General features: G+C 44.7%; 1 protein-coding gene across 1 annotated transcript; it reads right to left on the bottom strand.

Moving 5' to 3' along the window:
- Positions 1 to 5,168: 5,168 nt before the first annotated feature.
- Positions 5,169 to 7,631, bottom strand: RPS19BP1 (ribosomal protein S19 binding protein 1). The gene is made up of 4 exons (XM_036401589.2): positions 7,535 to 7,631; positions 7,304 to 7,444; positions 6,906 to 7,003; positions 5,169 to 5,804 (listed from the first exon to the last, which is right to left on the bottom strand). The coding sequence occupies exons 1-4, from the start codon at positions 7,581 to 7,583 to the stop codon at positions 5,670 to 5,672; spliced, it is 423 nt and encodes a 140-aa protein (XP_036257482.1). The 5' UTR covers positions 7,584 to 7,631; the 3' UTR covers positions 5,169 to 5,669.
- Between the last annotated feature and the right edge of the window lie 13,204 nt (positions 7,632 to 20,835).

Below are 20,835 nucleotides of genomic sequence, written 5' to 3'. Positions count from 1 at the left end.
CCTCCTGCCTAGTAACTGATTTTATATTTTGCAAACTGCAGGAGCTCTCTCCTTTTTCTCACAGCCTCACAGAACAAATGTTCTTCAACTGATTCCTTGCAGCTTGGATAGAGCATGATACCATGTCCAGAACTAGATTGTAGTGCATGTAATGCAGGCTTTACCTACCCCTGGAGAAGCCTAGTTCTTCTACATCCTTGGAAACAGCAGAATTCCCCCAATCTGCCTTATATAAAAGCTGTTTGAATCTGAAGTTGGCACACCTGATGGGATTTCTGTCTCAGTTATTTTTCCTCTGAATTAAGGGGCAGTGAGATAGACTTCACACAAACAGAGTGTGACCCTCAGGCTCCAATTCCTCAGCCAGTTTTGTGCTTCATGGTAAACAGGAGTCCAATATTCCCCCATGTAACCAACCATCCTTGTACAGTTCACTGCTCACAAAGCCCCTTCTCATAAGCTTGTTCCTGCTGTTATCATAATATTTATAACTACCTTCCTCTTCACCCTGCCTTTAGAGAGACCCAGGTGCATGTCCTTCTCTTTCAAAAGGAAAAGAGGAAACCATCACTGCAGATAACTTCTTCACGTGTGTGTGGAGAATCAGATGCACCTTTGCAGCAAGCTTACAAAAATAAATCCACAGCTGCAGTGTTGGGGAATGAAGAAAGAATGATGATAAAATCTTTCAAATAGCTTTTGCCCTGGCAGAAAGCCCAGAAATAGCTGCAAGGACAGGCTGTCCTTTGGGAGATTAATGCTCCTCCAGTGCTCCCAAGCTGGACTATAGAAAGAAAATGTGGCTTATTCCAATGCAGTTTCACACAGTGATAGTCAATTCATAGCATTTTTTGGGGGATGGGAAATCTATACATTTTTGGCCAGAAGAATACCGGTTTTCTTTATCTTCCCATAGACTTAGGCCTTCAGAAAAAAAAAAAAAAAAAAGAAGAAAAAACCCCAAAAAAACAACAACAACCAAAAAACCAACCCAAACAGGATCTCTCTAGTCCTTCCTATAGACATAATTTCCATCTTGTGCATACTAATTTTTTCTCAGTATGGTCCAAGTAGCTTCTGGGGATATCCTACCTTCCTCTGTCCTGCTGTATTCACAGCCTTCCCATGCAGTGCTGCACATAAACTCTTGTTACACTTCATTTCCAATGCAAAGGCCATCTTGGGGTCTTACCGTGAGCATCCCTTGCTGGGCCAGAAGTGCTCACCTTTGCTGACTTTCTCATTGAAATGCTTCAGGCCCTGTGAATTAACAGAGGAATTCAGTCCCCTGACCTAGGCAATATTATTTTGGCTGCTCAGGTATCCCAGGCATGCAGTCTTTGCATTATTTTCAGTGCACTCATGCAGTGTCAGAAGTGAATGAAGTCAGAAGGAAGGAAGCTGGCTGCACCCACAAGCTCCAGTTTCCCTATTACAGAGGTGCATGCTCTCCAAGTGATGGCCAGCCACCTCTCACTTCTCCTTCAGCTGCTCTCTTCCTCTCTTTTGCAGGCACACACCCTTTTAAGGAATGGCTGGAGCAAGTTCCAGGCACAGCAGATGCGTCAGCTTAATTTATATAGGGCAGAGAATCTCCTAGTCTTGAAACTCCTCTGCATCTCCATTGCAGTGTGCAGGCAGGTGGAGAAAGAGCCCTGGTCTTTACCTCCCATTAAAGGAGATAAATGATCTTGCTGTCATGCAAACACTGCAGCTCAGGACAGACCAGCTTGGCTATGTTACTGCTTAGTCCTGCCAACAGCTTATTTCTTCAGAAAAAGGTGTGTGTAACCCTCTAGACAGCTGCAGAGCAACCTTCAAGCTTTTTGTATCCCCCACCCCCACCAGTTAGTGACTGGCTCTGTTAATCCTATTTAAAATAACTACAGATAGACAAGCAAACCTTTAATCCCTCTCCAACCAACCCTTCAGCCTGCCTTGGCTGGAGTTGCACATTTTGAGCTGTAAGCAGATAGTAGGCAGTCTGCCTTCTTTCCCACTCCTCATTTTGACTTGAATTGATGGGTCTTTATGTCTCAAAATGAGGAACTTCTTTCACTGCAACTTTTCTGAGTTATTCAGGGCCCTGCTGCTGTGTACCCTTTTTTACATTAACCAATCCCCTTCCTGAAAAGTTCAGGAGCCTGTAAGTGCTGTAGGTGCTCATGCTGTGTTGATCATGAACAGGACTGAAATGTAAGGCAGTCATGGAAAAAAATGCCAGAGGGTAAGATTGGCTAAAGTTTTTAGGACTCTGCCCCTACCCCTTGATTTTCCCCTGTAGCTTTTTCAGTGTTTTAAATCTCATTTGCCTGAGCAAGTTCATTGGCAGCCGGGTTTGTTACTGCTATGTCATTTCAAAGGCAAGAAGTTGGTGCCCTGAACAAACATGTTTTCTTGGTTTATATTTGCAGTCCCCCCCCCCCCCCCCCCCGACACACACACAGTGCTGGTAGTAGCTGTTGTTGCTTTCTGTGGCAAGGAAGTGGAGACATGCTGATACAGCCGAGGCTGTGTGGGCTTACATTAGTTTGTACCCACTGGAACAAATTTCCTTTTTTTGCTTTTCATTCACATAACAAGGGAGCAATAGGCCATTAAGAGGCTTGATGAATCTTATTCACACTAAGCTAGCTCAAGGCTGAGCATCTGGGAACTATTCTAAACAGTTTCCCTGGAAAGGTTCTACCACACTAATAACACTCCAGAGCTTTTATTTGCATTCATGTTAAAGCTGCTGCTACTGCTGCCCATTCTGACTCCCTACTGCGTGTGGGTGGAGATGCCCTTGTAAGATGGCACCCTCAGCATTCGCTAGCTCAGCTGCCTCTATTTGCTGCTGCAGGATGCTCAGCTGGTGTCGCAGAGCTGGGAAGGGAGCCAGCAGTCTGATGAGCTCAGCGAGCACGCGGCGTTGGCCCGGCAGCAGTGGGACGCGTCCCTGCGCCGCTGCTCGCAGATGCGTGGGACAGAAATGCTGTCCGGCAGATCCAAAGGTTGCTGTGGCCTGCAGCCCTCAGCTTCCAGCGTGGGAAACAGGTTGGAGGCCAGCTGGGAAAAGCAGCGACGGCAGCTGCTGCTTCCCTAACCCCTTCTTGTCTCTATCATCGGGCAGAGAAATGTGGCTGAAAAGAGCAAAGATTACAGAATCATCGAATGGTTTGGGTTGGAAAGGACCTCAGAGATCATCCCATTCCAACCCCCGAGGGAGGTGTGAATGTGGTCACTCAAAGAGAGAGATAAAGCAAACTGCCCACTTGACAAAAGATAATCTGCCATACAGATGGTAATGGAAAACAACTTGCATTGCAATCTTCAACAGCCACCATCCACTTCTGCTTCTTTTTCTTCATCCCACAAAATAAAATTTATTTAAGGATACTGTTGACTCTACAATCAGGTTTAGTTTCAAATGGCAAAATTCAGTCTGTCAGGTAGCTTTACTCTCCTTGACAACATAATGCCTCAAGAAGTATGTTGATTACTTGTGTTGGCCTTAGTAGTCTTTCCAGCCAGTAATAAGAGCTGCCACCCAATTTTGAAACTCCACTGATCTGGGTGTTATTATCCCCATGGAAAACTGCTCTGGGCCCCACTTTAAAGTTCTTCATTAGCTTTGAAAGAAGAGCTTTCCTGTTGCTTACATTTGCAAACAAACATGCTGGGTTTTGCACAAAGAGAGTGAACTACATTACCCTCCTGCCCTTTTCTGGAGCGAGGAAAGGGCCCAGGAACTGAACAACCACAGAAACAAGGATGTGTAGGAGGAGCAGGAAAGGACCTGAAGGACTTCTGTAGGGTCATAGGAAATGCCAAATACTGAAGATGAAAGCTTAAAACAAAATAACAGCCCAGAAACCCACCTCCTTCAGTCAAGTTGTGGCACAGCCAGCTTTTTCACATAGTAAATTATCCTCATGACAGCTCCACACAGAGCTGCTTGAGTTAGGCCAGCTCACATGCACTGCAGCATGCACATAGTGCAGAAGTTTTAGGGAATACATGCTGAATACATATTTTGCATATTAGGGAATACGTGCTGAATACATATTTTGCTCAACTATTTTTTCAAACAATAGTGTTTCCATTCTTTTAAGAAGCTTTTTTCCCCACATTTTTTAATTTTTGGAAGTAAGAACAAACTAAAAAAAAAGGAATTGTTCTTTGAACTGTTCTATACTTACCACTTCTGGCTGCAGATTGTTGAATCTGATCCTATTACAAGAAATCCCCTCCCACGTGCTATTACCCAATTTCCAGTACACACACTTCAGTACATTCACTATTTATTTCCCCTGTCTGGAACTCATATATTCAAGTGACCTTTCCTCCTATGCACACACACAGGAAAAGACCTCAACAGAGGAGGCACAGAGTTAAAATGACAGCACCAGGAACTATAATCAGAGGGCAGGGAAAGGATAAGTGAATTCCTGCCTGTGCTGGCATCAAGCAGCTGCTGCTCAGGTCAGACAGGCCCCTTGTAATCGGCTCCTGAGCTTAACCAAAGCTTGGCATTAGTCCTTCTCCTTACCTGCTTTTTTTTCTCCAAAGGAAAAATAGGGAACACATCTCCATCTTTTTAGGTAAGGGGCAGGATAAGGTAGTGGCAGAGCCACCCAAGAAGCACATTTACAGTGGTTTAGTGGGGACGTTTCTGGAACAACACTCCCACCTGCAGGGCCTTCTGTTTGTTACAGCTGGGAACTTAGTGGGAGTCTGGGAGAAAACAACTTCCCTTCAACCCAGCACCACAGGTCATGCTCAGATTTTAATCTGATGCCAAGACTAACATCTGGGTCACAAGCTCTCCTGGCTACAGGACCTGGCAACACTCAGCAGTGGTGCCCTGATGGCATGGCTACATCTTGGTGGGACACTTGGCTATAAACATTGAAAGGACGCTTACTCCATGTGAGAGCTCCTCCTTGGAGAAAGGGAAGATTGTGAGTAGCCAAAATGGAGGAGTCATCTCCGTTCCAACTGCACTCTTTGAAGACCTAAGCATGTCAGAGAGATGATTTAATACATGTGTTAACATGAATTGGAGAGGCCATTCACACAACTGAGTCATCCTAAAGAGAGGAATGCCTGGATCACAAAGAGAGCAATGACATGGCTCATCTTCATCACCTGTCATGATAATCACAACTACAAAGGCAAAGAGAGACAGTGTCTGCAACAATTATTTAATCAAACAGCATATAAAAAGTTTTTGCAATGACTGACAGACCTGACAGGGGCTGTAATCAGAACCCAAACTGCAGGGTTACTCAAGTTTGACAGTCTTTCAAAGCATCCTTCCTTTCTTAATGCTGGTTGAAAACATTTCTCCATTCAGATACAGTACTTTCAACACTCCCTGCCAAATAACACAGGTAGCAGGAGCCTTATAACCTGAGGAAGGGGAAAAAGATTTTTATTTGGCTCAGTCCACCCTTCTACATCAAGAATGCAAGACATGGTAGCTGCAGGAAGATAATTACAAGGAGAACACACCTTAGAGTCAAGAGCACCTCTGTGGCCTTAGCTGGCCAGCAACAAGCTCTGCATCCAGGCAGAGCTGCTCTGCAAGTCTGTGCCATCTCAAACATGCCAAGGAAATGCCCAGGCCTGAGAGCCAGACTGGAGAAGCTGCAGAAAGACTGCAAGAATCCCTGTCACGATGTTTAAGGGATCCCAAAGTATTCCCTCTCAAATTTACGGAAATCTTCCTCAGTAAACACAGTGCCTTCAGGCTTCTTCTTTTCTGTCTTCTCTGGAGGCTGATCTTTGGACTTCCTGCCTCTGTTCTGAGCAAGAACCTTCAGACAATACAGAAATGGAAAAAACAACAGTCATTGTTATCCACACCAAACCACAAAACAGGGATTTTCAAGCTCACCTGCAGCACCCCTGCTGTTCTACAAGAACCCTGCTATTTTCCAGAGTGCCTCCAAAGAAAAGTGAGAGGCAAACCACTGCTGTTAACCAAAGCAAGTCACTGGGACAACAGCAGATACCAACTTGTTATTTGGAGTCAAATATGAAAACTATTTTCTAGTAATTGTCACAGAGATAAGAACATGGACTTCAATTCAGAACTTTCTGAAACGATTACCTTCTTTTTTATCCCCTCTCTCCAGGACACAAACCAAAAAACCAACAAGTTGGTGGAATTCCCTCAGCATTTTCTAATACACTGTCACCTCCTGTAACAATCTCCAGTCTGAGAAACAGTGGCCTAAACCACTTTCTTTGTTTATGTAAGTTAGCAGCCTATATATCCTAAAACCAGCCCAAGATTCTAGCACTGTCATCTATTATTCTCTTCAAATCCTGGCATGAGACTACCTTTTGGGGAGGACCATTCAAGAAATTCTCTAGTTATGAGAAACATCATTTAGGAAGCTGAGTAATTCCTATTAGATGAACCAGCAGCACATCTGCTTCCTCGTTAATCAGCCTCCAGCTACGGAGAAGGCCACTTTGATCAACAGTAATGAGAAGGTCTAAACAGGGCACCTCTGCCAGCTGAAACTATGAACTATTTTAGGTAATTAAGAAAAGCCAGCAACTGTCAGGATATTTTGAGGAACCTGATGTAGCAGGTGGCATTCCTGCCCGTGGCAGGGTGAATGATGAACTGGATGATCTTTTAAGGTCCCTTCCTATCCAAACCATTCTATGATTTTCACTAGTATCAGAGAACATCATAGGGGGCAACATTTCAACATCAGTTTAAATCTTGCTAAGTTATTTTGCCAGTGCACACAGAAATTCCTCAAGGCCATCTGTAGACAGAAACTTAACCTGACTCTCTTGTATAAGGTATAAATCTAGAAGATCTGGGGATGATTCCCATTCACCTGTGTTCCTCAGTGGAAACAGACCCTCCCCCATCCCCCAAAAAATAACAGTCTTACTTGTTCTGTGACAGCTTTGTCTGCAACAAGTCGTCCCTTTAACATGTACTGCAGGTTTTCTCTCAAGTGATTCACAGGCTTCTTCTTATGGTACTCCTCTGGGGCAAAGTAGAAAGTGACAAAACGCATCAGCTGCTCATCCAGGCAGCTCACAAGGAGAGACAGAGGAGGATCAGCCAAGTCCCGGGAGAAAGAGGAGAAAGACACCGCTACAGCTCAGGGATAGGGGTGCGCCCACAAACCAGGCTGTGTTTAAAGTGAGCGACACAAAAAAGGGCGACACCAAGAGGACATACAGGAGAATTGGACGGGATGGGATGGATACAGCAACCGGCAGCGTGGCTACGGGACACCACAAAGGTCCCCGGTGCGAGGGCTGAGGAGGGGTCGGTACTCACCTATCGCCGACTTCACGACTCTGCCCTTGACCGTGGCCTTGCTCCTGCCGGGCTCCGGGGCCCTCTTCCTCCGCCTCGCCGCGCCCGCCGCCCTGGGGCCGGCCCGGCCTCGCTGGAGTCCCGGCGGCGCCTTCGTCCGGCCTGCAACGGGAAGAAGGACGGAGTCACTGCAGCCGTACCGGAGAGCCCCCTCCACCCGCCCTCCCGGCCCGCCCCGGCCCGCGGGCTCACCCGGCGGCTCCAGCAGCTCCAGGCCGCGGCGCAGCAGCGATGCCGACATGGCCGCGCGCGCGCGCGCTCCCGGCCGGCCCGCAGCGCCCCGCGCGGCCCGGAGGGCGGGCACGCGCACCCCGCCCTGAGGGGCGGCAGCGCCGGCTGGGCGGGACAGGGCCGGCGGCGAGGGGACGGGCGGGAGCCTGCCGGGGCCGCCCGACTCGGCAGGGCGTCGGCTTGTGGAAAGTGCATATTATATCCACTACGCAGATATTCACCATATGTAATTTGATGTATTGATTAGTAGTGCTGTATTAACATTTTAATAATATGATAAATGTAGTCATTAACCAGCAGTTGTAGTTAAAAGGTAATTTTGTAGTTAAAATAGGAACTATGTAAGCGGGATATTTTTTTAAGAAAGGAATGAGGCACTCGCGCCAGATAGCAGCCACAGGACACCTAAATCTTTCAGAGAAAAAGAATTTATTGCCCTCTTATCAGAAGAAACGAACTTCTTCCCACCTCGAAGGCGCTGTTAGGACTAAGAGGACGAAGTTGACACAGACCTGATAGAATCCCGTGTTTGAATGGAATTTATGCATCATGTATGAAGTGTGTGAATATGCAACAGGCTATTGTTTTTAAGGGTTAATCCTTTGTTAACGGGTGTCCTTTTTCAGTTTCGTGCTACCCAGAAAAAGGTACCCAGACATCTGTAACTCTTTGTCTTTATTGTCTTATATTGTCCTAATTCAATTTGTCCAAATTATTATTACTCTAATTGTATTACTATTTTAATAACCATTTTATTACTATTAAACTTTTAAAATTTAAAAACCAAGTAATTGGTGTTTTTCACAAGCTAAAACATAGGAATTTTCACCTCAAAAGGAGGCAGAACTTCTGGTTAGGGTAGTAGAGCGCCAGAACCGGCTGCACGGGGAGGCCATGGAGACTCTGTCTCTGGAGACATTCAAAGTCATCTGGATGTGTTCCTGTGTCATCTGCTCTAGGTGACCCTGACTTGGCAAGGACTGGGGCTAAGTTATGTGAATATCCAGATCATCTTAAGTCAGGAAGTTTGATGATGCAAGATCTTTGAATACTTTCAATGCTAATCAGCAAGAAAAAAGACTTAATTGGTGTAACAGGCAGCAGGCAGCATCCCTTAGTCAAGGACGTCCAGGAACTAACAAACTTTAAGGATGTAGTAAGTCAGGATGTTCTGTATCAGTAGATCAGATAGCAGTTAGTATCCGATACTCAAGGATATCCTGGAACTAACAACTTTTAAGGATGTAGTAAATCAAGATGTTGATGTATGTCTATGTATATTGCTAACTTGGCAAAATACTCAAGGTCAATGTGTGTTCCCTATGGTACTAAAAATCATGCCAAAAGGTCAAACAGACCCCTGGCCAGGTGAAGGCCCTTCCCCTGAGCCTGCACAGAAATTAACTGGGATTATGTAATTACTCCTGCTAACTCATCACAACACAGGAGCTGTAATTGGAAAGTTACATACCCTGAAGTTCTGCATATAAATGATAGTGTGGAAAGTCTGGTGGGTGTGCTTGGTTTGGGGAATGTCGCTGAGCACCTGGGCTCACACAACTCTGAAATAAATAATCAAGTCTCTCCTAAGCGTGTAATTATTGGCTGGTTGCACACCTTGTAATGAATCTGATTTTGTGGACAACACAAGGGGTCCTGCCATCTCAGGGGTCATCACAGGCCAGGAGGAAAGGGGATGCTGTCATGTTTTGTCTCAACAAGGCCCCAAAATCCAGATTTAACTGTGCTAGACTCATCAGGCTGAGAGGTTGACTCTGCCATAAATTGCATATATTATTCAGGGTTACTTTGGTGTATTTGTTTAAAGCTTTCTTCTCCAGTTTTCACCCCTCTAGAGACTTCATGCTAATATCTGCTAAATTTAGCTATCATTTGAATAAAGCTTATTCAATTATAGCCAGCGCTGCCAGTAACAAGCTGACACTGGAGGAGGAAAGCAGTTTATTCTCCCTCAGACATGTCCTGCAGGGAGAAGGGAATACAAATGGCTCTCATTGTTTCTCATAGTAATGATCTGTAACAGGGACCAATAACAGTTAAACCTCTGTGTATTAAAAGACAGTCATTCTATGGAAATTGTTCTCCAGCCCCTGCAGATGTCACCTCAATGCCTGTCTTTTATTGTTCCTTCTCTTCTGAATCCCTCCCTGGATGGATATCAGCATCCTGTGTCAGCTTCCGCTAGTGCTGCTAATTCATTTTTCTGGACAGGACTTATGTGGTGCCTATTCCTGGCTTCAGAGCTGGGGAACATTAACCATTTACTGCTTGTTCAGCATGTCACTTCTCACTCCTAGTTTTCCCTTCAATGAGCTATACTTTTAAAAATTGATTTGGAGGAAGAGTCACTGGATATGTAACACAGAACACTTCTTCATTTTCTTGTCTTCTGTTAGTAGCTGGTGAAAAATTGAACCTGTTCAGCTCTTATTCCCTGCCAGATTTGTCCTTCCAGTTGTGTGAAAGCTCACAAAGTTACAAAGAGGTTATTGTAGCTTTGTGAACAAGCTGAACAAGCCATGAGTTAATTGCCTATTGCTGAAATTGAAGAAAGCAATAAAGAATATTATAGTCAGCAGAAAAGTTGTTACTGCTTGTATATGCACATTATCTTCATCTTGGTCAGAGTGAGATAAATGATAGCTGCCAATGCAGGGGGAAGGTATTTTCAAAATACTTTATCAGTCAAACACTCTCTTTTAGCCTCTAAAATACAATTTATATGTTCTGTGTAAGCTGTTCATGGTTTCATATCACACAATATATTCAAGACAGCTTATTCTACTGATTAAACACCATGTTTGTATAATTTATTAGGAACACCTAATACATTGTTATACATGCTTTGTGTCAGAATGGTGCAACCTCACAAATGCCTTATGCAGGCATCTGATGGAAAAACATATTTTTTGCCAACACTGCAAAACATGTTTAACAAATTAGTGTGATAGAAGCTGCACTGATGTATTATCCTGTTCATGGAACACATATCCCCTTTTCTACCTCAAAAGTAAACCATTACCATCTCATTTCCATTTCTTTTGTGCCAATTAGTAACATTCTCAGTTATGTAGGTGTCTCAGAAAATCTGACTCCCTTCTCATTAAATACCTTCAGTAGCAAGGACCCATAATGCAGGCAACTCCTCCTTGACCAGCAAGGCTGGGTGCAGACTTGCTGTGATTTTAGTCAGCAATTACCTGCAGAATAAAATTTAATGAGCACACAGGGGTCACTTTGCTGAGGAGGGAAGGCAAGGCACTTTCTTTAACTGCATTCACAGTCTCCTGCCTCAGAGTCTGATCAGGCTCTTGAAACTGGTTAGTTCACCAACAGGTTAAATGGATACACACTTTGTGGTTTGACATATTCCCCAGGCTTGGATCTGTTGCCAAAGATCATGGTCTAACAGAAGCTGTGGGGTTTTTAACACTTGGTGAAATCACATACCTATTATTAATACATTACATTTCTTCATCTCCTTTTAACAGGATCTGGCAGCTTTTCTCAGGGCATGATTGTTGCTGTTTCTTCTGACTGTGTTCTGGAGGCAGCTGTGCTTGGTCTTACCAGACATGGTGATTTCAGCATTTGTCCTGCTCCTGCTGGGTGGCTCTGGTACAACCAACACCTGCCATGCTCATGCAGACAGAGGTGCAGAGTCTTCCTTTGCTCTTTGACCCTCATAGAGAATTATGCTCATATCTGTTTCCTGCACTGCAAAACAGGATGAATTTGTTGACTTATATTAGGAATGTATAATCATCTCTTAATATGAACTGGGTTTTGCCTGTGTAATATATGCTACTTCTACTACAGCTGTAGAATGTAGGCATTTGGATCACATAATGTCTTCTCCATGTTGTAAACTGTAAAGTATCCTCTGCTGACCTTAGATTAAGTCAACTGCCTGTTTCTGATAAATCTGCTTTGTGCTGAACACAGCATATGAAATGCTATATTTCTCTTTACAGGAGCTTCCATAGCTTTATCAATCTCAGTGGTGATATGCTCCTTGTGTCATCATGATATATACATTTAACTAAGCCTTTCTTTTACTCAGTCACTGTTGAAAGCAACTGAGCAGACCCTACAAATAGCTTTTTCCAGACTAGTATGTACTATTAAAAACTTAATGTTATGAGACTTTGTCTATGTCAGTACAAAAAAAAATCAGTATTTCATTATACTGTTTTAGGGCCTCTATTCAAATTAAAATTTCATCCAAGATGAATAAAATTAAAATTTTATTGCTTTGCAATCCCTCAAAAATCAGTTCAGTTAGCTCTTTGAAGCACTTTGGGGACAGAATGAATGCCAAATGTTCTTCATTTAAATGCATAACATCCAAATAAATCACTATCTTAGAGCCTGAATAATCTGAGTTTAGATGGCAAAAGCCACAGGTGCTGCATTTCAGATTGAGCATGCCTTTCTTTCTGAGATTTAAGATGTCTTCGAAAGCTTCCTGACACTAATGTTCATGTTTTATAGCTTTCTTTAATTCTCATGCCTCAGTGGGTAGCTGGCTTTTCAAGTACTAAATAACCCAGCCTACAGATCAGTTGGAGTTTGAAGTAACTTCCATATGTGAATATTATCAGTTCACTTTCTGCTTGCTTTCTTGTGGCATTGAAAAATGGTAATTTTTCCTGCTTGAATATGCGGTTAAGTTCCTGGTTCATCCTGGAACAATTATTATTTCCCTATTATTCTGGGCTTTGGAAGACATCTGATTTAGCTTGTTCCAGCTTATTATTCTGCGTTACATGCTAACAAAGATGTACCTGATATTTATGTCTAATCATACTGCTATCTGTAGCAGTTGATAATAGCTGTCTGTTTGCTCTTACTTCATGTTCCAGCTTCTGGATTCAGGGGGTTATGTAGGAGTCTCAGTCTGAAGGAATGTTGTGAAGGATGTGAGAAGACAGAAGCTAAGGGCAGCATTAGAAATAAAATGTAACAACCACAAGCATTTATTTAGTTTAGGGCTTTTTAAAAAAACACAGTTTTATGATTTTGGGAAATGGGATCCTGATGTCTGAACACTTGGTACAGTCCACACTGCCACATATATCTGTATTGTCTCTTCCAAATGAATCAGACTGATTTTCAAGCTGATTTATAGCAGATTGTCACCTCAGCATGTTTCTTCATATGTGGATTGTGGAATGTGCTTTGCTTTAAGCAGCTGTCCAGTTTTACCACTTCCCATATTCTGTATTTTCTCTTGAACAGCAATACCCAATGCTGCTGTCATTAATATTTAGCTGTGCTTGCCAACCTGAAGCAGTTTGTGCTGTGGTCACCATTCCTACAAAAAGCCATGGATCACTGTACCTCAAGTGCACAGGAACCTTTGTCCTTTAACAGTGTGACATGCCTTTGAAAAGCAATTTAACTTTCCAGCCTACTGAATTTGAACAAGGGCTGGGCAATGCTTTGATTCATACACTTGCATGGATAATATCTAGTTATTTTAGACTGACAGAAAGTCTTTTATACTGTTGTTTGTTTTGGTTTGGTTTTTTTTTTTGTTGTTGTTGTTGTTTTTTAATCCAGTGCAGGTATCTACCCCTTCCATTCACTTTTCAGTGACCTGTTCCAGTTCACCAAGAATCTGGCTCTGCCTTGCACAGGTCTGTGGATAATGCTGGAGCAGGTTAAGATTAAATCAGCTTCCCACTGTACAAGATGCTGTAGCAAAAAATGAACTCTGCCCCTGAAAGAGACATCCTATACAGAAGAGATAAGGAAGCACAAAGATTAAGCAACTCTTGACATCCTTGTCCTCTACCTGTTGTTTTCTTTTGCTCCAAATGGAAAGAGAATAAGCATCAGTAGCTCAAAGAGCCCACTTTGTAGATAGAGAAATATTTTTAAGTACATAAAATGTTGTGTTTGGGAAAAAAACCCCAAAAACAAACAAGCCCTTCTTCAGGACTTAGAATACCAGAAGAAAGCACTTTGCTAGTAATACTTTACATAAAATACAGAGTTGGTGTCACAAGGTTTTTGTGGTCAGAAAAATGGGTTTTAGAATTCAGACTCACAAAAATGCCTGAAAGTCCAGTGCCCTCCTACTTTCTACTTTTCCCTGAAGGGAAAACTCTCTTCAGAAGAGCATCTGCTGGTCTTGCACACCTCCTAGAGTGGAGCAGGCAAAACAGTAAACAGTTCTGCAGCTGGAGGGGAATGATTTCTCTCTGTTTCCCACTGCTGTCTTTAAATGTCAAAAGGATGAAGGAGTAGAAGGATCCTAGGGCTCAGAGTGATTGACTTTGCCCTGCTCCTTCTGTGGGCCACAGACATGGTTTCTGGGTCTTCCTCCTACCCTCCCCACCTTCTTCATTCCTGCAGCATTGGCTCTGGGGGAAAAGGGCAGACCTCACTGCCCCTGTTACCCTCAGTTTGAAAGACCTAAACCTATCCTGCTGTAGTTGCTTTCCTCTTTCCCTAAGAACCTAGGAGAAGACGTAAAGATCCTTAGGAGCAGGGATGGGCCTGAGTGAACAAAATATACAGGAGCTGTGGAACTGCTAAATTCTGGAGAACAGGTGTAACAGATGGCAGACACAGGAAGGGGCAAAGGCAGGGCTTGGACAGAGTACACATTTTCTTTGTAGATTTTCAGGCTGAATGAAAAGCATTGTAGGAAGGTGAGTAAATTGTGGACAACACTTACTGCCACATATACACATTGGGAACTACTGAAAACTTGAGAGATTTAGGCCCCTCTCTAGCTTATTGGAGATCTGACTTGTTAATTTTTGTGGTTTTGTGTCACTGGCACTGCTGGATCAGAAGTTTAGAGCTGTTTCATAGAAGTCTTTGCAGGGTGTCTTCCCTTGTTATTTGGAACTTACAGTTAATGTGAGTTTGATAAGACTTCCATCAGCATCTGAGCCTCCAAGTTTACAAGTGTAGGTACAGCTTGTGGTAATTGGAGTGGGGCTGTGGCCAAGCCTCATCCCCAATGGGCTGCAGCTGTGAGCAGCATTGACAGCAATGAGCCATGGAGCGCCCAGGAGCACTGACCAACCACCAAAGGGAGCAGAGGGCACCCAGGTGCAGTGCATGGACATGAGGGGTATAAAAGGTTGGGCTAAAAAAAGAAAAAAGTATGCAGATGCAGCCTCGTGTGGAGTGAGCTGATGTTACTCTGTAGGGGCAGGTGCCTGAAGCCTTCTGATGTGGTATGGTGTCACTCTGTATGGACAAATGGGTTGAACCTTTCTGAAATTGTATGGTGATACTGTCTGTATTGTGTCTTTCTCAGCTGTGACGTGTGCTGAGGTGTACCAGGACTTTTGCTTTCCTTTTAAATCAGCTTTAAGCCACTGGACTGTTACCTGCCGACTTGAGTTTTTTTGCTTTCTTGCCTCTGGACTTCAGCCTATCTTTTTTTGTTTTTTTCCTTTTTGTGCTTCTAGAATTGATCTTCCCTTTTTAAATTGCAGACTGACCTCCCTGGTTGACATCTGCTTCTTTTGTTTAACTTTTGGCTTTTCATTTACTCTTCATTCCTTCCTTACTTTATTTCCTGCTTTGTGACTTTCTTTTGTTTTTTAGTCAGAAATATAGGTCTTCCATGCCAGAATCTGAGAAATTCACCCCAAGAAAGTTCCCCACTGAATACAGAGAAAATGGACAGAAACTGAAATGAAGATTTTGGGGCAAGTTTCAGTGTATAACATTCTTTAACTAGAGGATTTGTAAAAAGGCAGTAGTGGTTCTCTGTTCTGGAAATATTGTGGACTTTGATGAAATAACATCTTGTTTCTTCCAGGAAGGATGTATTTCATTGTGATTACAGTGGAATTAATGATTTCTCATGTAAAGACCTTGGAAATACACAGAGAAGATGTTGTGTTAGAGCTGAGAGCTTATGTGTCCTCATTCTGTGTAGATGTGAAATTGGGCATGTCAGTGGCTGCTAAACATGGCTGCTTTCAAAGCAGTGACAATGAGGTGGAAGGCTCTGTGTTTTGTTCTCAGCCTCTCCACTCCTTAAAATGTTTACAAGCCCCAGAGCTGGCTCAGAATGCAGCAAAGTTTAGCTAGCTATGCTTGTCATCAATTATTAAAGGTTTGGAGACAGACAGGAGGTGGGCTGGGGCCATCACAGGTTTTGCTGCCTTAGGCAGGCCTTGTTAGAGGATGTCTGTGCTCTGGTGCAGAGCAGAGCCAGGGGAGCTGGGGCAGCACTGCCTGCTGCTGCTGCAGCTCCTGCCTGCTCTGTCCTCTGCTGGCACAGCCTGATCTTCCTATGGCTGCAGCTATGTCATGCGTGTCCCTGCTTCACCTGCTAAAGGTGAAGCATCTCCTCTGCTGCTCCCCACTCCCTTCAGATTTAAAGGGCTGGATGTTTATAGCCACAGCACACACTGTGGTTTCCTAATTTCTGGGATTTTTTTCAGAATTTCTCAGAACTGTATAGAATAACTTGTGAGGCTTCTCAGATCAAGGGAAGATACTCTGTCCAGAGGCTGGCAGGCTGCATTCATCAGTGTAGTGCCAGGCCTCTCTCTCTGCACTCTGCTTTTGTAATTTTTTTCTCTCTCCATTTTCCCCCTTCCCTCCCTTTGCTCTTTTTCTCTGTAATAGCTGTATTTTGTCTTTCCCTGTCTTATTCCCTGCTTCCTTGACTGCTGTCTCTTTTTACTGCTTTTTCTTCTCCAAACAGGATCTGCAGTTTCTGAGGCTGTGGGAGGGTGACAGTTCAACCTTTTTACTATTTATTCTTGACTCCCAGCAGTTGAGTCTCTCTAAATGATATGTTTGGGTTTCTCCTCTCCTCCCTTCTCTCTTTTTCAGCCATGTCTCCTCTCTGCACAGGGTAGAAAGCACTAAGGCTTTAAGCACAAGCACTGAAGCAGGTACTTGGGGCACTCCCACTCTCTTGGGGTGCAGGGGCAGCCCTGGAGCTGCTGGGTGCAGACACCCATAGGCTGTGACATGAGACCCCCGCGGGCCAGGCTGCCTTTGCCAGGGCCACATCTCCTGCTCTGCCTCTGTCCCCTGAAGTCTGGGGAACAAAAGCCAGAAGGAGACGAGGCTGCTGCCGTTGCTTGCACGGGTGCATGGTGCCACCAGGGCTTTCCTCACTAGATGTCACTGTGAGGCTGAGTTTCGCCTGCCATGAGCACTGCAGCCAGGAGAGACGGGTGCCGAGTGATGAGTTTCAGGAAGGCCCTGCCAGAAGCAGGGGGAGGGCACGGAAGAGATTTTTTAGGACAAACGTGGAGTTGCTGTAGGTTTTACCCATCCCTGACAAGTTTTGGGAACAGAACCAGCAAGTTACACAGGGGCTTTGGGGTGCAAATCCATACCACTGCCATGGAGCACACATCCTGTGTGACAGTCATGAGGGTGACTTTGGTCTGAGTCGTGCTCATCTCCTGTGGGTCACCATACCGGCTGGGCTGCAAGTCTCTTGCTAATTAGTGCTCAGCCCTGGATTGCTGTTTACTGTCCCATCTGCCAGCTCCCCTGTGTAGCCCTGGCCCCAGCACAGCTTTGTACTCTGAGTGGCCGTGGGGGCCACATGCAGATCTCTCTGGCAGAGCTGCTGTGAAGGGACCCCTGGCAGGCACCGTGGCAGCCCCCAGAGGTGGTGGGGGTGAGTGGTGGAGGGAGGCTCGCCAGGGGCTGCTCTTTCCTTTTGCTGAGGAAGCTGAGTGGCTGGAGCCATGAGCCTCTGTTGCTGAAGGTGTGGGGCATGAGTGCAAGGTGGGCCTTTTATCTCTTGATCTTGACTCACAGCACTTGAATTCCTCTAAATCAAAAGACCATCTCTTTCCTTTCTTGTATTCATTACTCTGCTTTTTGTTCCTTACACTTTGTAAACTGGACCCTAGGATCACGTCTGCAGCCTTTGAGAAGTCCCTACTGAGCAGAACCTGTGAACTGTGTCCTAAGCGAGAGTAGTGAGCTAATAAATGTCCCATGAACCACTGTATCAGTGGCACAGATGGTATTTAGGAGAGTTAGTTTGTTTTATTTTTAAGTTAATCAACTGCAGTTTGAACAAGGGTTATGTGGAAAGCCATCAGCTCTGGGGAAGTGTTTTGGTCTGGTTGTGTAGCTGTACAGCCTCTCCCTGTCTCACTGGGAACACCATGATTTATTTTGGGAAGAGAGCACACCCCATATACATGTCAGCATCCACATGAGTGTCTCCCTGGGTGTACTTGCACAAAGGGAGACAGTGCCATGGCAGGTACAGTGTGCCATGCTGGTGTTGTTCAGCCAGATCACTGTGTGCAGTTTGGGTGGCTCTAAGTGACTGTGTTTGTGTGCATTTACACAGCTGTCAGTGCTACAGAGGATGGGAAAGCTACTGGATCCAAACCACCAGCACGTGCAGCCTTTGTGGCTGGCCAGATTAGTGGGGAGCCCCAGAGGCTTCTCCACTGGGCTCACCTTGCCCTGCTCTTTTAGCTGCATGCTGCACTGGAGGCTGAATCCAGCTCCACTTGTTCCCGTGCCAAGGCACATTAACAGTCACTTTATCACAGTGCAGCCCAATTAATATTTGACTCTGGTGAATGAAGGAGGGCAGAAAGATTAAATGGAGTTGCTAGCTGGGGTTGTGGGAGTGGTAAGAGGCAGGCATGCTCTTTTTTGTGCAGCCTAGAGGAGTAGGACTGAAAGACTTTCTAGGAAGAGGAATGAGGATTCCACCAGGCTGAATACTGTGTGGGATGATGGAGGAGGAGCAGTGAGCTGCTTGAACCCTCTGGGCCCTAATCATACAGATCTAATAGAGGGGACATAGCTAGTTAGCCAGTGCTCATAGAAGGTACAGGACTTGAAGCAGACCCCTTGGAAAGCTCTCTGCAGGAAGAAATGGACAGATCCAGGCCACAGAGCTCTGAAGAGCAACTTCTGTGTCATTTATGTGATGCATTGGCAGATAGCAACTCAGTGTCAGTGGTGCACTGTCAGTGCTGCTCAGCAGGATGTGTGGCTTTGCTTTCACAGCCCAGGCAGGTGAGATGAGGCAGATGGACTCTGCCTCGTGGCAGAGGTGATTCCTGTGCCATTCCCTTGTTCACAGAGCTACCTGAAGTCCCCTGAAGGCGGGATGGCCCAGCAGGACTCAGCTGGGTCAGGAGAAGCTGGTCTGGGCTGCTGCTACTTTAGGACTCTCCCAGGTGGATTGTCCCTACCCAAGTACACATCATTTCATTTCCCAATTGAAAAGCCAAATGAAGTTTCCAGGTAGTTTGCAGTTTTTCTGATTCAGTTGTTTGCTTTTTTTCCTGTTCTTTCCTTTTTTATTTTTAATAATTTTTTCTTTCTTCTGTTTGCATTCACTCCTGCCAGCTGCCTGCTTGGAATTTAGTTTGTTTCAAGGGCAGGAGAAATTAATTTTATGATTTCATATTTGGTGCAGAATAGCTTCTCCCCCTCCTCCATTCCCTTTCCCTGCCTTTTGCTGAAAGGGAAAAGAAAGAGGTCTTGGCAACATTTCTTTTTTAAAATCTCCTTCTGACCTCTTGTAGCTATTTGGCCTCTTGGCTGACAGTGTGGGATAAGTGCTACCAATATGCTCCTTTCCTGGAGAATACACTGTTGGGTATATTGCAGAAAACCAAGTGAGAGCACATCTCATTACAAATTTAGCTAAAAACAAAGGGAAAATAAATCTTAGGACAGTTGCAGAGGGAGAGGTTTTTCATCATCCCTGGGGTGATATCCCTGTGGAGCCCCTGGGAGCTGTCAGCATACAGAGAGTATCTCATGGTCCAGTGTTGGGACAGCAGATGTGGGCTCACCCTGACTGGACGTGGGAGGACAGCAGCCAGGAGGTGACAGTCAGTTTGCAGCAAACATCTGGTAACTCTAACATTTTGTTCTGGGAACTGTTGGGTTTTGTGATGGATTTAAAATTTCCCAGCTAGGCATGAAGGAACTGAAAGCAGCTCCCACAGACCAGTGATGTACAGGTTCTGTGTGTGTGTGTATGTGCAATAATTTTTGGTAGAGCATATTTGTGAGATGTGGTGTTTATGTTACCTTTTATCAAGGAAGAATCGTTTATCTCAGCATTCTAATTATGTTCCATTAAAATGCAAATTTGGGTTTATGCGTTGAAATTGTCAGTACCATTGCCATGGCAACAGGAGCTTGAGGGAGGGGAATTGGAATAGGTGGGACTGTGCATCTCACTCAAAATCACTCTCAAATATCTCCATGTAATTGAAATACAGTGCCCTTCCCCAGGAATGGTGGCACTTTCCCCCTAGATAATTTGGGGCATCACTGAAGTTCTTCACAAGAGTTGTTCTAACAGGGCAAATGTGTGTGGGCCACCAGGTAACTTCCACCAAAGTGGAAGAGCTGTTGCACAGGTCTGTCAGAAGGAAGAGAATCCTTCCCATTTGACCCCCCCCCCCCCCCCCCCCCCCATGTGATGCTTCTTTTGAGGTATCTCGCAGGAAGGAAGGAAAAAGAGATCCCTGATGATTTAACAAATGCCCACCTGGAAGCCCTTAGATGCTGCCACAGTTACTGGAAGGTTTAAATTCCATCTCTGCCTCTAAACCCACTCACCTCCAGTTAAGTGCCCACTCAAGCTGCCTGCACTGACAGTGTCCTTCAGCAGTGAGTTCCCCAAGTCAGTCATCCTTGGTGCAGGATGAGTAGAGTCTTCGCCACGCCGCTGTCTTGGGGCCCTGTTCCTTTCTCTGTTTGTTTTTATGTCAAGATGGTGTGAATCTGTGGCTTCCTCCTCCCTTTACCAAGCACAGATGGAACTCCTGAATCTTGTCTCCCTCCTGTTTAAGAATCAAGTGAAGGGGTTTAAGGATGCTGGGTGGAAGTGAATGCTGAGAGAGACAAGGCTGAGTACATTTTACAGAGGAAAAATGTGCCTTTCTCTTTTGGCTGTTGACTGAAAATTTTGATGATAAATAAAGCATGGTGAGTTAATTCCCAAACTGCAGTGACAGCTGGGCAGGAAAGACAAGACTAGGTCTGTTTTCTGGCTCCCCATCCCTGATAAGAGGTTTACAAAATCATCTGATACCTCATCCTGGTTTTGTCAGGGGAATTTTTTCCTGTGCACTGGGAATCTGATTTGCTGATAGTAAAATCTAGATACAGTCTTATGAACCTGGTGATCCAAACTGCAGTTTCTATTGAACATAATGGACTTGGACAGCCTGAGGCTGGTTATCATCCATTTAACAGTAAAATAAGGAGGAAATATTCAGAGCAGGGTTTAGTTC

Source organism: Molothrus ater, chromosome 5 (genome assembly GCF_012460135.2).
Source record: "Molothrus ater isolate BHLD 08-10-18 breed brown headed cowbird chromosome 5, BPBGC_Mater_1.1, whole genome shotgun sequence".
Taxonomy (NCBI): Eukaryota; Metazoa; Chordata; class Aves; order Passeriformes; family Icteridae; genus Molothrus; species Molothrus ater.
Note: the sequence above shows the minus strand (reverse complement) of the source record. Positions and strands in the feature narration are given on the sequence as shown.